The sequence below is a fragment of the Dromaius novaehollandiae genome, chromosome 3 (genome assembly GCF_036370855.1).
Source record: "Dromaius novaehollandiae isolate bDroNov1 chromosome 3, bDroNov1.hap1, whole genome shotgun sequence".
NCBI classification, from domain to species: domain Eukaryota; kingdom Metazoa; phylum Chordata; class Aves; order Casuariiformes; family Dromaiidae; genus Dromaius; species Dromaius novaehollandiae.
The window spans coordinates 16,818,696-16,834,300 of record NC_088100.1 but is presented as its reverse complement, the minus strand read 5'-3'; the positions used below and the strand labels follow the sequence as shown (position 1 = coordinate 16,834,300).

Sequence of the window (15,605 nt, the reverse complement as noted above, 5' to 3'; positions counted from 1 at the left end):
CTGCCTCCTGCGAGGCTGGCGAGCAGCTCTGACAGGTCGCACAAAGAATTTCCCTCCACAAAACCAGCAATCTCTGGGGCAAGTTGGATTTTCTTTTTGCTTTTTGCTTTAGTCAAGCTCTGTTATAGTTTGATGTGAGGGTTTTTTTGCAAGACAGAGAGCATCATTGCTGAGAAATATTTCTTGAGGTGTGAAAGCAAAACACTGTTGCTGTGGTTGAACTGTGTTTTACAGCAGGTAAGTGGAATTTTTAAGCAGGGATTTTTTAGCTAGCAATATGATAGATGTCTTTTCTTTATTCTTGCCCTTCCAGAAAGGGTGGCAGCACCTCTGTTGTCTCACTGACCACTACATCCATGTTTTCATGTTAAAGCACTGCAACCCTGTTCCTAGTAAGAGTCCCAACATGTAACTAATATCTCGTCAGCTAAAAGCACTGCACAGCTGCTTCCCAGCTGTGAGCATTAGTAGCCAAATATGTAAGAGCGATGCTTGCCCCCACTGAGTTTTAAGTGCCCATCTCCTGTTCTGTTCCTGGGATGAGGGGCTGCATTTTAAGGATGGACGAAATAATATTGGTGACTGTGAAGGACTTTGGGAATCCTTCGTGTGGAGCTGCTACAATTGCACTTTCTCAGCTCATACCTGACACTAGCCCCATGCCCAAGGTAAACAGGCTGACCCTGGGCATCCCTGGCAAGGGCAGGGGGCTGCTCGCACGCCCGCGGGAGCACCTGCACTTTGCATCGCCTCTGCCGCCGTGTTGCTCCCCGAGCTGCTGCGCAGCCTGGCCACGTCTGGACCGCTCTCTGGCCTGGAGCGGGGAGCCAGCTCAGTACCGTGGCGCAGGGCAAGCCAGTCCACCCTCCGCAAAGCTCTCTGAGAGTGTGAATCAGAGATTATGACTGGAAGGTGCTTTTTCTGCTTGGATTTTTTTTTTTTGGTGGGGGGGGAGGGGAATACTGTGGGTCAGCCTGGGAACAGCTCCCTAAAATGAGGGAAAGGAAGAGGGAAGGATAGTTTCAGTGTGCTAATGCTCCTAGCTGTAGACAAAGGCTGGCAGACACGGGTGTCGTAAAAGCGTCAAGAAACGCACGCAGGGAAGGGTCTAATACTAGCTGGGCCGTAGCAGTATTTGCAAGACAAGATGGGTGTTTGCAAGAATATGGGTGTTTGCATGACTGCAAATGTCCGACTGAGGCAGGTCCCTTCGCTTGCTCATACACAAGCGTCTGGATGCAATGCAGGTGGCACCATGTCTCTCCGTGGGGAGCCATCACGGCTCGTGCCTGAAGCCCTTGCCCGAAGCCCTTGCCTCCACGCAGGGGATGGTTTTTGTGGCCGAGACCGTCTGCGTGCTCACAGCCTGTTTTCCAGAAGTGGCCCTGCAGTGGCTTAGCTGCAGCAAACACTCCTGTATGGCCAGGCCTGCAGGTCATCTCAAGAGCAATAGCAAAACATGTCAAAAATAAGTCTCAGCCCCATATATGCTTCCTGCTCTAAATATTTTTTTAATATAGTCCAATACAGTGTTTTTAACTAGCTAAGGCTGAATTTGAACTGAGGGCATTTGTGACATGGGTATTCAAACCAGCCCAAGCCACTGAGACACTAACTGCCTTCAGACTAAAAAAATATCAGGTAACGCATGCCAAACCCAGGGACATTTTTGTAAAGCAAATTATTCTGACCTGTTTTGGTACTCATTACTGCTTCTTTCAGGAGCAAATTAAAAGTGAATTATTATTGCAAATATTGGGTTTTTTTGGGGGGGGGGATAATCAAATAGCAGATAATCATGTGAAATCTTCATGTAATAATTTTAGACAAGGATTATTTGTGGGGAGAGGGCCATCGTTTGAGCCAGAAAGGAAAACCTTGCCGTTTCAGTCTCACCGTGAGTTGATGCCTGTGTTTCGCTATGAAAGATCTGTTTAAAAGGTAGCAGCCTTGCTGATGGCAGTGTCTGCCTGCGATGGCGCGATGAGGAAAGCTCTCCCTCCCGCCACGAGTTTGTTCCTACGCTGAGCCGCGACCCTGGGGGGAGACGGGTGGCCCCGGTCAGCCCCGCTTGCAGCACTGCCTGGTTAGTCTGCTTGTGCAAATGCGGCACAGGGCTCATTCCTCAGACGCGTCTTTTCCCAGGGGACTGATTCATGCACTCGCTGAAACTGTTTGCCCACAAGGCCTGTGTTTTAATATGCGTAGCCTGCAAGTTAGCAGCTTGAAAAACAAACAAATGCCGCCGGCTGTGAGTTAAATACTCCTTCAGGAACAGGGAGGGAAGCCTGCTCTGGGGTATGTTCTCCTGTCAGTGATGCCCCGTCCTGTCTCTTACGCCCTCCTAGTCTGCTCTGAGATTTTGTAGTCTCCTCTCTCCTGCTAACACACTCCCTCCCGCCTGGGATTTGCCAGCAGCTAGGATGGGGATGTAGTTTTTGAGGACCAATGTTCCTCAACTTTTATTTTTTTTAATGTATATAAAAATACTTTTGTCGCAAGTGATGTCAGTTGAGCCATAGGTGGACTTATGGAAAGTCTCAGCTAGACTTGTGTCAGTCCACAAGTGACTTCATCATTCAGAGAGAGAAGGAACAGGGGATGAGAAGGCATTTCCTCATCTCGGAGAGATACCTGGATATTTGCCTGAGATACTCTTCCCATTTTTTCAAGAGTGATCCTAAGTGAACAGCCACCACTCTCACTGCTGCCAGTGAGCTTCCTCCAGGGACATCAGCAACGGGAATGCCACGGTCCCTGCAAAGGGGCTAGCTGAGGCCATTTTTCCACAGTGTGAAGCACTCAGCACTGCAGAGATCATTACTGGCAAGAAGGGAGCAACACAGGCTATTCTTGGCTCAACAGCTCTCATATTTGCTGAACTAATCATGTAAGGAAGATGCAGCTGATCTTAATTTTTCTGGCATGCAGCTCCTCCCTGCCCCATATCAGACAGGCTTGCTCCAGGGAGGAATAATTAAGATTTTTTCAGTTAGAACAACTGGATTTGATCAATGAACAGGGCAAAACAGAGTGAAGGCTTTGATGGCCCGACCTTTGGGAGGAGGGAGGGCCATGAAAATAAATCATTTTTGGCTAGCAGTTTGGTGCTTGCTTTATTACATCTTTGTTGTGCTACATGGTGGTCCAGCTCACACTACTAAACATATTCCCAGGTAGGAAATGAAGGAGTCCCCAGAGTCAGGCTAGTCTTTACTGTGTGACTGATTCCTGCACTTGGAGTATTTTAACATCAATAAAAAAGTGTAAGTGGCCCACTAAGATTCCAAGGAAGCCAGCTTCAGAGCAGTTGTGAGATGAAGGAAAAAAATCTATACTATATTCAAGCATCTCAAAGCCCAGAATACCTGCTCACCATAATTCCAAGTTCAAATGAGAAACTTGTATCATGCTTAAAAACATGCATTATTGGAAAGATTTATTATGAGAGCAAGCTGACTGGCTGGTAATTGCATCTGTAGTGACCAGCTACCCAGTTCAAGATTGAGAAAGTGCAAAAGAATTGTTAACATCTATTTAAAAATTAATTTCTAAGCACCAAGGGTTTTCCTAATTTAGATGTGGTTTACATAGAAGAGGAAGGTAGAGAAGAACTGAGGTCAGCTACATCTATTTTGGGAAACATAACTAAGTTAATCAAAATGTCTTAGCAAGTAGCCACTGTCCCAACCTTCAGCTGAGAGAAACAGATTTTTTTTTTTAAGACAAAGCATATTGAAACAGCTAAAATAAACCAGTAGACATAACTGCAAATCAAGGAACCAAACTGGCTGCTTGCCAAATTCCTCTCAGGCAGCTTACTAATTAGCCTGTATGAGTGATCATATTCAAGCTGCCTGCTGGGAATGGTCTTGACTGCTGTGAGTCAAGGTAGCTGGATGGTGCCAGCCACCCATTAGGCTGTATTCCCTTCTGCCTCAACCATCCACAGCCTTCAAACCAACACTGCTGGAACAACCTATGTCTCTTTTATAAAATTGTAGACCTTCATGTAAAGAGTTAAGGATCCCTATGAATGTGGAGAAGCTAAATTAAAAAAACCCTCAATTGGTTGCAGGGAGTTTCTTTGAAATTAGACACAGGCTGTTACCTCATGATGTGTATGGTCTAAAGTTTGCTTCAGTCTAGTTCAGGAGCCAAACACCTGGCAAGCTACATTTTTGTCTGGGAGAGAACAAAGGCAAGTGCTCTTTCAATCACAATCTTGAAAGTACGAGTGAAGCAACCTCGAAAAGTGATCAATACAGATGCTTCAAGAGAATCAGGAATGAGATCACAGTTGCTTGTTTACCCAACCAGTTTTTAGACTAGTGAAGAGTTTAATCTCAGCTGAAAGCACAGCACAGCAGTTAAACATTCAGTCTTCCCCAGCTGCTCCTAGCCTTTGAAGAGGATTTCATTTCTCCTTTTCCTGGAGACACTACTATTTCCATTAGCAATGTTACTTTTGGATGACCTTTTAGTTATATGATAATTTAGAATAGAAATATTAAAGCTTTACATACTTATTGGATAAGTTAATGTTTTCCTCTTTACACTTCAGACATTTGCTAAGGGATATGGGCATCTGGCAAACTCACCTGATCTGGAACAGAGACCTATAGATTTTGTTTGTCCAGAACATTTTGTAATTTTAGTACAATTGGCAGCAAATTAGCATAAAGTTAAGTAGAGAAAAGAATGCTCTACTTCAGTAAGTAGATTTATTAGTTTTATCATCAACAGATCCTGTGCTAGCCAATATTTAGTTTGCAGTTTACCATTTAGTGTCAGTTATGATCACATTTAATCCAGAGATTGAAGTTTAACTGGCTATCATGTATTTCCACAAGACCAAATAAAAGCTTTTAATTATAGTACATGCAAAGGATGCAGTGTCCTATTTTCCTTCCTCCAATCAGTCATTTTATCCTAGTCCCCCTAGGCAACAGTGATCCGATACAAGTAATACAAGTACAGTATCTTAGTCTTTCCCATTAGGTATTTTTTACCTTGCACATTTAACAAGTAATGTTTCTGTAGTAGCCATGGAGGCCTACTGCATTGCTTTTTCCTCATATTAATTACTAGATGTGTTCAAACAGCTCACAAACACTAGTTTATAGCAGCTGACTACATGTGAATAGGAACTGCACTACACTGAGCAGATTACAGTATGCAAATGTGTTAATTCCTTATTTTGTAGTCAAAGACTAATGTGATCCTAGGAGAATTTATACAATCTTGGATTTGCTACTAGTCAAGTTTTTTTCCATCAGATATGATTAAAAACACAAGTTATTCCCCACACCCATTAAGTTCCTTCATTAGAAGATACTTGAGAGAATACTGGAGGGGGGGCATGAGGAAGATGGAAATTGTGTTATTCCACTATTAAAAGGCTCTCATCTACCTTAATGTTAACAGAGGGTCACTAACTTAGAGCAAATGCAGCTCTTATATGCTACAAGAGCCATGCATGAATAAATCATGTTCTACACATTAGCAGGACACATGACCAGTTATTTCAATATACTTTATTTTAAAACAGGTAGGTCACAAACACTAAGCTTAGCCCATTCTGCCATACACAAGCTACAAATACTTGTTTGACAGTTGAGGGTCAGTCTTTAGTAGCATATGTGAAAAGTGAATAAAAATCCATATAAAACAATATTCAAATAGTTTCCATAGGAACACAGATAAGTGTGACCCCCATCTCCTAGTCATTTATTTTGTTGCATTTATGCCAAACCTAAACTTAAAAAAAAACCACTTAAATTCTAGCAAGAATTAAGTTAATGGTCCCCCAAATGCCCTAAATTCAATGACTAAACTTGCAGTTAGTTACTAAGTGTTATCTATACATTAATACTAGCTGAAGCACAATTCGCTGGATATTCAATTCCGCTTTCCCAGGCACAAGAGAGTGGCAAAGTAGCAACATCCTGCTCCTCCACTTCAGCTAGGAACCCTTGCTCCTTAATCTGTTGCATTAATTGCCTAGAAAAAGAAAAAAATAGAAGTCAAAAGAGTATTTTACTACAATGGGCTACAAAGAAGCTAGGCAAAGTATTTTGGTCACTGCCAGTGAGCTAGAGAGGAGGGAAGAAAAAAACAAAAAAAAAAACACCAGTCCTTTTCCTCATCTGCACCTACCTGTAATTTGCATCCATATACCATGTACTATAAAGATTTAATGACTTAATAGTCATGAGCTCAGAATTTCAGACCCACATCACTGACTGTCCCTTACCTCGTATCTCCACATTCTTAGATAACTTCAATAAAGTAAAATTTGAGTAACAGACTAGGAGTATAAGGGGGCTGACCAATGAGAACCATGTAACTTCCTTCATACTCAAATATGAGTTGTACCAAAAAGACAAGCTCAAAACAGAAGAACTTACTCAGACCTAGCTAATTTATGCTGCATGTGATGAAGTTGTGGTGTTATATTGCCCATATACTACCTTTTATTTAGACATAAATGATCTTGTCCCTTGTACAGTCATCTAGCTATAACTGTAGTTGCACCTCTTCACTTACAGAGGACATGCCAGAAAGCTTTTGTCTGGGCTAGGAAGGTCTTCAGTACAATTCTACTGATACAGCTACCTTGTTTAGGAGTGTTCCTTTATATTTCTGTTTCCTGCTATTAGGATTTAGCAAGCTACCAGTGTAGAAGATAGCTATGCACTATTAGAACTATGACTGACAGGTCTCAAGCTACAGGTCATGGAAGCTAACTGTAGAAAATCAGCAATCACTCTCCACATGCTTTGAGTGAAAGACATACCAGCCAGAAGCACAGGTTAATGAAAGGACTGGTACAACACAAGTAGTAATCAGTAATATCATGATTTTGGGCATGCAGCCCAAAAAAATAAAAAAAAAAAAGCCTTTTCCAGAGGCATTGCCTTTTTCACCCCATAATTAAGTTTAAGAAAGCTACAAGCTATTCACTTCAGGTATCTGTGTTGAAAGCTCTCGGCAGATCAAAATACTGCCATGTGAAAAGCTTAAGTTACTAACCATGCTGGTCTTGACATCACATAGTATATTGTTGGCCTCTGGAATCCATTGAAAGTAGAAGCTGCTGCAACAGTATAGGCACCCATGTTTTCAAACAGAATCCAATCGCCAACCTGCAACTCTGGCATATTGAAACGCTCAACAATGCGATCTAGACCATCACACGTTGGTCCCCATATGCTGCAGGAATAGCAACTGTCATCTGGTTTAGGTCTCTAAAGAAAAGAGGTTGAGTACAATTAGTATGAAAACCAAAACAGAGCTTCTAAAAGTAGTATCCTAATTAGTCTGAGAAGCACAGCACTCCACCTCTTCCCACCAGGGAAAAGCTGCTTGCTTGCAGGTTTTTCCACCCTTGGTTTTGAATTAGTTCCGCTGTACACTTTCAGTCACATGCCACATGTTGGCTGTGTGGAGGGAGCAGTGAACAGAAAGAGGGAGAAGTGACTAGTATGAAGATGATTTTGCTATATCCATGATTAGTATGCAATACTTCTGAAATCTGAATTCACAAACCTTTTGCAGAACTGGTTTAACATGTGCATGATCGTACAAGATACAGTTGAATGATCCATACACTCCATCATTCACATAGTACATGAGAGTTTTGTCATTTGCATCATCTTCATCTGGAAGAGTTGAGACACCAGTAAGAACATTTGGAAAGGAATGTTTGCTTGGCTAGAAGTAAGATTAGGTCTGGATTTACGCACCATCAGAAGCTGCTTGCTCCTTTAACACAACTTTTTTTGCAATGATGTTGACTGCCAGTGTGAAAGCTGATGCAACATAGTATCTTCCTGGCTCTGCAATAATATTTATTCCAGAATCCGAGGGAAAGTATTTATCCAATGCTGGATTGATTACACTTGTGATCTAGGGAGCAGCAAGTTACATTTATTAGTACATCAGCAGTTAATCAGAAGGTATTTTAAAAGTCTAGAATAAAGTGAGACTTTATGCCCACAGTGATATGCTGGGTCAATTGTATAAATAACCATTCACATATCTAATCTCTACTGCCTTTGCTTTTTTTCATATTCAGTTTTACTGGTATGGAATCAAGGTTGTACAAGACACTGAAAGCAGACAAGGCTTAGAGCTTCAATTTTTAAGTGACTAAACAGCTCACGTTCAAGCCTAAGTCACCCCTTCTAGAGTCATTAAATAAGCATTAATCTCCTGCATGTCCCCACGCTTAAGCAGCTTACTTCTAGTTCACTTGTACTTCTGCTTATCACACAATATCCCCCTATTCACCATATTCTAAAGAAGCGATCTCACAGGATCTTTAGACTCCAGAAGGTTTTGTCATCACCTTTGAAATTCAGTTGCCTTTATGAATACAGAATTACTTCCAAGTTCTGAAGATATCAGTGATTATTAAGCTGGCTCCAACCAAAGCATTACTGGATCGGGCTCCATGGCATAATACCAGTGCCCCTTTGTTCTTGATGCTTCATGTTAGCTAATACAACACTAGAAGTCAGCCTTCATTAAGAGGTATTACACAAGTGAGGCAACAGTAGTCCACATTATTAACAAAAGCCTCACTTTGTGGAACTCTATTTGTTGCCTCCTTACATAGATTATATTCATTTAATACTACTTTAGATTCACAGGTGCTCTGACAGTGCTGCAAGCAGAAGTCCTACTAATCCTCAGTCACCTCTCCTCTTCCAAAAGAGAAAGTATTTTTGTGTGAAAACAGACTGGAGAACTGATCAGTTAAAAAAATAATCTAAGAACTAATTCTAAACAAGATCAGAACCCTAATCTAGTCTACTGCTTTAATACTAATGCCATCCAGAAGGATATGGGGCAGGACCACTTCTTCCATTCCATCTGGAAGCAGTGCCAATCCAGAGTATTGGAACTACAGAAGTGACATCCTCAATTGAAAGTCTATGCCAGTAGGGATCAAGTTCCCAACTAAAGCTGGCTTAAGAAGTTTTGCTTTCTCTGCACGTTTATCTAATCATTTAGCTAGACATCTGATGGGTTAATCTCTTTCAGTTTTTTGATGCTTTCTCCTCCATTCTTCTAAATTTGGTTTATGACCAGACAGATTCTCTTCAACATGTGTCTGCATACCAACACAAAAGCAAGATTTTATATTTAATCCATACAAAAATTCAAAAAGATTCTACAGTCTGACAAGTTAACAAAGCTATACCTCTTCAAATTTAAGCTTGACATCTTCAGAACCAGGGAAGCCACCACCAATATCAAGCAGATACATACTGAAGCCAAGTTCAGCCTAAAATGAGATTAAATGTAATAGTGTTAAGAAAATACTTTTTAAGCTATAATGTTAAATAAAGAATAATGTCAAGTCACTTCATTAACACTTCGGGAACAAGAGCTAACTGATCAAGTTTCAGTAACAGTCACCTGGGTTTCAGAGGCTGATTTTAATGCACCTGTAGGTGAGTTCTGCAGAACTGCTGGTCAAAGCAAGCCATCAAGACTTTAAAAATTCCAACAACATGAAGCTAATGACTTAACTATTTTTAACCCCTTCCCTTCCACAGTTATTCTGCATTTTATTCAGTTTTGCCACAACAGTTCAGTAGCAGTGCCAAAAATGTAAATCTGTACTTACTCCCATATCAAACACGCAGCGGGCATCAGAAATGGCTTGAACAAAGGTCTCTGGGTCTGTACATCCACTCCCAACATGGAAGCTAGGATAAAGATACAAGACATCAGTTGCATATTGAGACTTGAGTTTTGTGTAACTTCACTCAAAGGTATCAAATGGCATCTACTATCAGGTAGACCATTTAAAGAAAGCTCATTTAATGTAACTGTTTTGATACAATCAGCTCACCTAACTCCAACAATGGCAAGGTCAAGTTCTTTTGCACGCTCCAGAAGGAGCCTGCTAGTCTTAAGGGTAGCTCCAAATTTAACACTCAGACGACAAACTGCTTTGGAATCATCAGTTGTGATGCGCAAGACTAACCTAGAAATAGGAAAAAAGGTGGTTCACAAGCTCTAATTTTTTTTTTTTTTTTTAAATCAGCCAGGTATGACCTTATAAATGAAGATTAAACTTAAAATAAGCAAGCTTTCTTGTCTGTTTCCTCCTAATGTGCCAGCAAGCTGTACAGGATTAGATTTTAGTGGCTAAAAGCAGGTTCATTTTCTCTTAATTTTTGCATCATGTCCTAACTATTAAAGGACAAGTTTCAGATAACAGCAGATGTTTTAGCAACCTGGGAACTCAAACAAGAATTACAGATCAATTAACATAACTTACTTGGCTTTTGGATGGGCCCTTGCAACTTTCATTAGTTCTACTTCACTATCAAAAGTCATCATCTGCACACCACTGCTGGCAGCATGCTTGATTTGAGATAGTTGTTTGCAGGGATTTGCATATATTATTCGCTCAGGAGGTACACCAATGCTCTGCACCAGCTGTATTTCCGTCTGAAGAAAGAACAGGTTACACTCATGAGAGATATTCCTTGTTTTCAGATGGATGATCAAATTAATCATTAAAACAAACATGACAGTGTTTGGTTATGCTTATTTGTTCAGCTTTACAAGATGTGTTCATAAATACGTACTATCAGAATACATAAGGTCTTACCTTACTGGCACAATCAAATCCTGCACCAAGAGCAGCAAGTGTCTTCAATACAGCTTTGCTATCATTACATTTTACAGCATAGAAAGGGGTTACCCGAGGAAGAGCTTTATGCCATCGCATGTGCTTCTTTAAAATATCCCCAAGGTCAGCAACATAGAAGGCATCTTTATCATCCTAGAACAAATGGATACACAAACAGTAAGTAACAGAGCAAGCTTAAAGGTCACACATTTCAGGAGACTGCCTTGCAGAAGATCTGTACAGGCAACTATTCCACTTAACATAAATTTGTAGCATCATGAAAGCAGTCATTTTCCTATCATACTTACAGAAGATGACACTTCATTTATTTTTTGGTCGAGGATATCCTTGGCAGTAAAGCCTTCATCAAGGAAGGTGAATTCAAATTCTTCATTGCTGAAGCTGCTCATGATTTCTGAGATTTCAGGTTTACGCCAAAGGATTTAAATACAAGCTGTTGATCCAAAAAGCATTCATTAGTTCATTCTAATTCATGTAGTGATTATATAATCATAAATTATGACCATTACAGTGATCATTTTGACAGCAGCAAAGAGTAGAAACTCTTAAGGATGACAGATCAGATTTAATTAGAACCAAGAAGGCATATCACTAAAAAAGTTGTTAGATTCAAGGCAAGTTATGCTCTGTTCAGCAACTGTATGATGTTATACTGAACCTACTCAAAGAAAAAAGTCAAATACTTTCAGATATTAACATAAATCCCTGGAAATTGTCTTTTTCCTTCACTCCTTTATTAGTGCTGTCTCCAGCAATTTACTAGTTCCAGTGTCAAAGTACTTTACCACTTTTCTGACATCTCTTAAGCACTTAATTAATGCAGAAGCTCACCAGTCTCTGGAAGAACTGTTCACATAGTGCTACAAATAGAATTTGTATATGTTACTGACCTCTGAACAATAGCAGTCACTAGGTGAGAGTTTAGTATCAATCCGAACTGTAGTGAGATCTAAAGTATAAACCAGCCAAGAGATCGGGGCTTTCCTTGAAGTTGCTCTGTTGGCTGTTGGAGCTTCCCTGTTCTATCCATGAACTCCAGGCTACATAAAGAGAAAACCTCAGCTGTCAGGAGTGGCAGATACATGCTAGAACAATGGTTCTTAATTGTGGTCTGCAGACACAGTCTTAACAGTGATTTCAATTAACAGTTGATAACAGCTTTTTACAGTAGTCCATGAATCTTCATGTTTAACAAGTCTACTGGTCAAGGAAAGCCTCTGAGAACCTGAACTAAAGCACGTTCCTCTGCCATTCAAAACCCATGAAGTCCACAGCAATGTACACGGGTCATTCATTTAACAGGCAAGTCCAAATACAGAATGGCTGTCTACTCAATTAAGCTGTTCAGCAGAAGTGCGTGCTACAGCTTAAAGATGTCAACATTGCAAGTGACTCACAGGAAAGATATGGTTTCATGTAACTTGGTCCAGCAGCCCTCTGCCTTCCCTCAGTTTTTTTAACACTTAATCTAGTCATACAGATTAGGACTGAAGAATTATGCCATGCATAAACTATTCACTAACACTTTTAGTTATGTCACTGTTCCCACTGTTTTCAAAAAGGCTGTTTATAGAAGAAAACATAGGTTACCTTTCACAGGTTTATACCTTTTACAGGTTAACAAGGTTCTAAGACCAAAAGAATCATGCAAGTCATACACTGTGTATACTACAAACATCCATCTACTGAGGGACTTAAACAAAACTAAACACAAAAAACCCCAAGTGATTACACTACTTCATTTCAGCCTTCAGAAACATATGGCACCAAGGACAGAAAACATGGCAGGAACAAGTGACAAGAACTACTTCTTAGCATCTTTTGATCATTTCTCACTTATCAGGCAAACCAGATTTGAGATTCAAACTAGATTAAGCCTTGACTCTAATGAAATAAAACCCAACATCAAGTCTCATTCTCCCCCTGCTCTCATTCACATGCAGTGTTAATTCTCCCAGAAGCTGGATTAAAGTCTTCTCTTAAAAGCTTCTTTGAAAGAACCTTAAGAGACAACAAATCAAACAGCTCTCAGCAAGCTGTTGCAGTATTTGTTCCTGCAGGGAACCTGCATCTTACTGTAGCATGATTTCAACAAGTGGTTAAAGGAACTGAACACCATTAAGAAGACTTAGCTTTTCCTTACTTACCTCACCTCTGCACATAGCTGCATGAAATGCACCTTTCCTTTTAACCTCTGAAATGGGAGGTACTTTTACTGGTCACAGCAGATCTATTCTAGCAATAACTTCTGTTAAGAAGTTCTTACAAGCCTTCATTTGTGAGCTGACCATCTCCATCTTATTACACAATTTTAACTACACTCATACAGAATATAGACAGCACGTGATTACGTACACACAAACTATAGCCTTCCAGTTTATATTTCTATTTGGATCATGTGCAAAGGGTCTACAGCTTCCCAGAAAAAAGGGCAATCTGTACTCACTTAGAAGCTGTTCTCCAGAACATTCCCTTATTCAGAAGCTGTATTTGGACACAGCTGAGTCATGCCTGCAGGCTTTGTAGTCAAATACCACAGCGAGTGTCTAGAAAGGGTGCCTGAGGCACTCCTGACCCTGGAGTTAGCAGATCGTTGCTCACTGCTATCGGGAAGGAAACGGCTGGTTGGTCTAATCTCACAGTGACTACTTTTTTCCCCCCTATAAACTCACATAATCCTTTAGGAAAGTCAGCTTCCCGGTTCAGCCCGGCTTGTGTGGTCTGACTCAGGAGCGGGGCACAATGAATTCTCCAGCCTCTGCTACTGAAGCGCCACAAGGGGCCATTTCGGTTTGGCTTTCAGGCCCGTGCTCGGGACGGGACGGGGGGTGGGGGAGCACTTTGCTAAGGACTACTACAACATCGTGCCAGCCTGCAGCCCCCGCCCCCGTACCGAGACCGCCGGAGGAACAAGCAGCCGGCTACCTCTCCGCAGGAGGGAAAGGCTTCGGCCTCAGGACAGGGCTCACGCGGGTGTGTTTGGGAAAGCACCCCGCGCCAGGGCGCCGAGCTGCCTTGCGTAAGAGTGAGCAAGGGCGCCCCAGGCCATGTTCCTGCCACGCACCTGCCTCTCCCCACCCCGGAAACAGCCCAGCGGCCACGGCGGGGCCGCCCCCTCCCCCGCTCCCGGGAAGCGCCGCCAACAGCTCCCCGGGCAAGCCCGCCTGACCTGTTTGCAGCCGCCCGGAGCCTGCCTTCTCCCCCTCCCCACCTCCGACTGGGGATTCCCCGGGCGCCGAGGGAGGCCCCATGCCCGGCGGCAGGAGCCGGCTCCCAGCCCAGGCCCCTTGGCAGCGGCCCCAGAGACACGTGGCTCCGCGCCGGCCGGCTTCCGCCGCGCGCGCGCCTGCCTTCCCCGCCGCGCCGCGCCAACGGCCGCGCCAACCGCCGCGCCGCTCCCCTCCCCCCGCGCCGGACACACCCCTCGGTCCCCGCTCACCTCGGGCGCCGGGAGCCGCTGTCAAGCCTCGCCGGCGGCCAGTGCCCTCGCTCCGTGCCGCCGCCTCCTCCTCCGAGCCGGGCGCGGAGAGCTGCCGGGCCGGGAGCGCCCTGCCTGAGGAGGAGCGGGGCGGGCGGGCGGCCGCGCGGGGCTGCGCAACGATCGGGGCGCCGCGGCTGACAAAGCTTCGCCACCGCCGCGGCGCTCCTATATATAGGGCAGCCGGCGTCGCTATGGCAACGCACCAGCTCAAACCAGCCCCGATCGGCTGGGACCGGGTAGGGACGGCGGCCAGCCGCTATTGTGACGTCGGCGGCGAACACGCGCCGCGCCCGCCCCGTCCCCCGGCTGCGCGTCCCGCCCCGCCCCTCCCACTCGCGCGGTGCGCTGAGCGCGTCGGGTCTCTGCGCGGCTCCGCGCTGCCGCCCGCCCCGCCGCACCCCGCCCCGCTGGGGGCTGATTTCTGTGACCCAAAGCTGTGTCTCTGCCGCACTCTGACACCCGCTCGCGGTGCCCTGCAGGCACAGGACCTCGCAATACCCGCTCCTTCTGTTAGGTTTTCATGAGATGGTGGTGCGCGCCCGATGCCGCGCACACCCGAGCGAGGGGCAGTGCCTGCCCGAGCCGTTCGTACCCGGGAGGAAACCTGTCCCTTCGGGGGGCCACATCCCGCCCTGATGTCCGCAGGTGTGCAGACGTCACTGCCCGTCCCCGCCGAAACACCACTTCGACCCCCTATTAAACATTTTGAAAAACAAGGAGAAAAGCTACGTGTTGCTTAAAACAGAAGTACGTGGTGGTGCCGGGTGGGAGCTGTGCCGGGCGGTCGCTCGCTCCAGTGAGAGCAGCGTCGCCCGCGGACGCTGCTGACCCTTCGGCAGGTGCCGGAGGCAGGGAGCCCCGGGCTGGCGCTGGGCCGGGCAGCGCAACCCGGGAGGCGGCGTGGTGCCTGTGTCGCCCCTCCGCCCGGTGCCGCCCGCCCCGCGGCTCAGCAGGGCCGGCGGGCCGCCACGAGGACCTGCCGGCGGCGGGAAATGGAGGAAAACGCTCCGATGCAGCAGATAACGAGTGAAGGGGAAGCTGGGCCGCCGCCAGAAGAAACCTCGGGGGACGAAGCTGGCTTTGCGTAGAATAATTAAGTGAAAGAAGGAACACACGCAGGCACAAACTGGGGAAGGTTTCCTAAATAACGGGGAGCAGGCGGTAGGGAAAGCCATCGCGGCGTGCGACATCCACGCCGGCGCGTGTCCAGAGCGCTGTCTCCCCGGGGCAGCTCCTGCTGCTGCCGCACAACCATTGCACGCACCGAGATACCCCGCTGCGGGTCCGGGGGGCTGAGCCGCACCTCCCCCCTGCCTGGGGGAAGCGAGGGGGCTGCAAGCCTGGAGATGCCGCTCTGCACGCGGGGCTGGAGATCACGGTCAACCCCCCAACCCGGCCTAGTGCAGGGAGAGGGAAACCGCGAGAGCGGGTGCTGGGTGGGGAGGC

General features: G+C 45.0%; 1 protein-coding gene across 3 annotated transcripts; it reads right to left on the bottom strand.

The window, feature by feature from the left end:
* Positions 1–5,522: 5,522 nt before the first annotated feature.
* Positions 5,523–14,431, bottom strand: ODC1 (ornithine decarboxylase 1). 3 transcript variants are annotated; one of them, XM_026097202.2, is made up of 12 exons: positions 14,118–14,428; positions 11,569–11,718; positions 10,966–11,111; positions 10,637–10,810; positions 10,301–10,473; positions 9,869–10,003; positions 9,641–9,722; positions 9,212–9,295; positions 7,749–7,911; positions 7,552–7,664; positions 7,036–7,250; positions 5,523–6,003 (listed from the first exon to the last, which is right to left on the bottom strand). In XM_026097202.2, the coding sequence occupies exons 3-12, from the start codon at positions 11,065–11,067 to the stop codon at positions 5,862–5,864; spliced, it is 1,383 nt and encodes a 460-aa protein (XP_025952987.2). In that variant the 5' UTR covers positions 11,068–11,111; positions 11,569–11,718; positions 14,118–14,428; the 3' UTR covers positions 5,523–5,861. The 3 variants fall into 3 exon arrangements, with proteins under 3 accessions (XP_025952987.2, XP_025952986.2, XP_064364534.1); XM_026097201.2 differs by lacking the exon at positions 11,569–11,718 and having other exon boundaries at positions 14,118–14,427; XM_064508464.1 differs by lacking the exons at positions 9,869–10,003; positions 11,569–11,718 and having other exon boundaries at positions 14,118–14,431.
* Between the last annotated feature and the right edge of the window lie 1,174 nt (positions 14,432–15,605).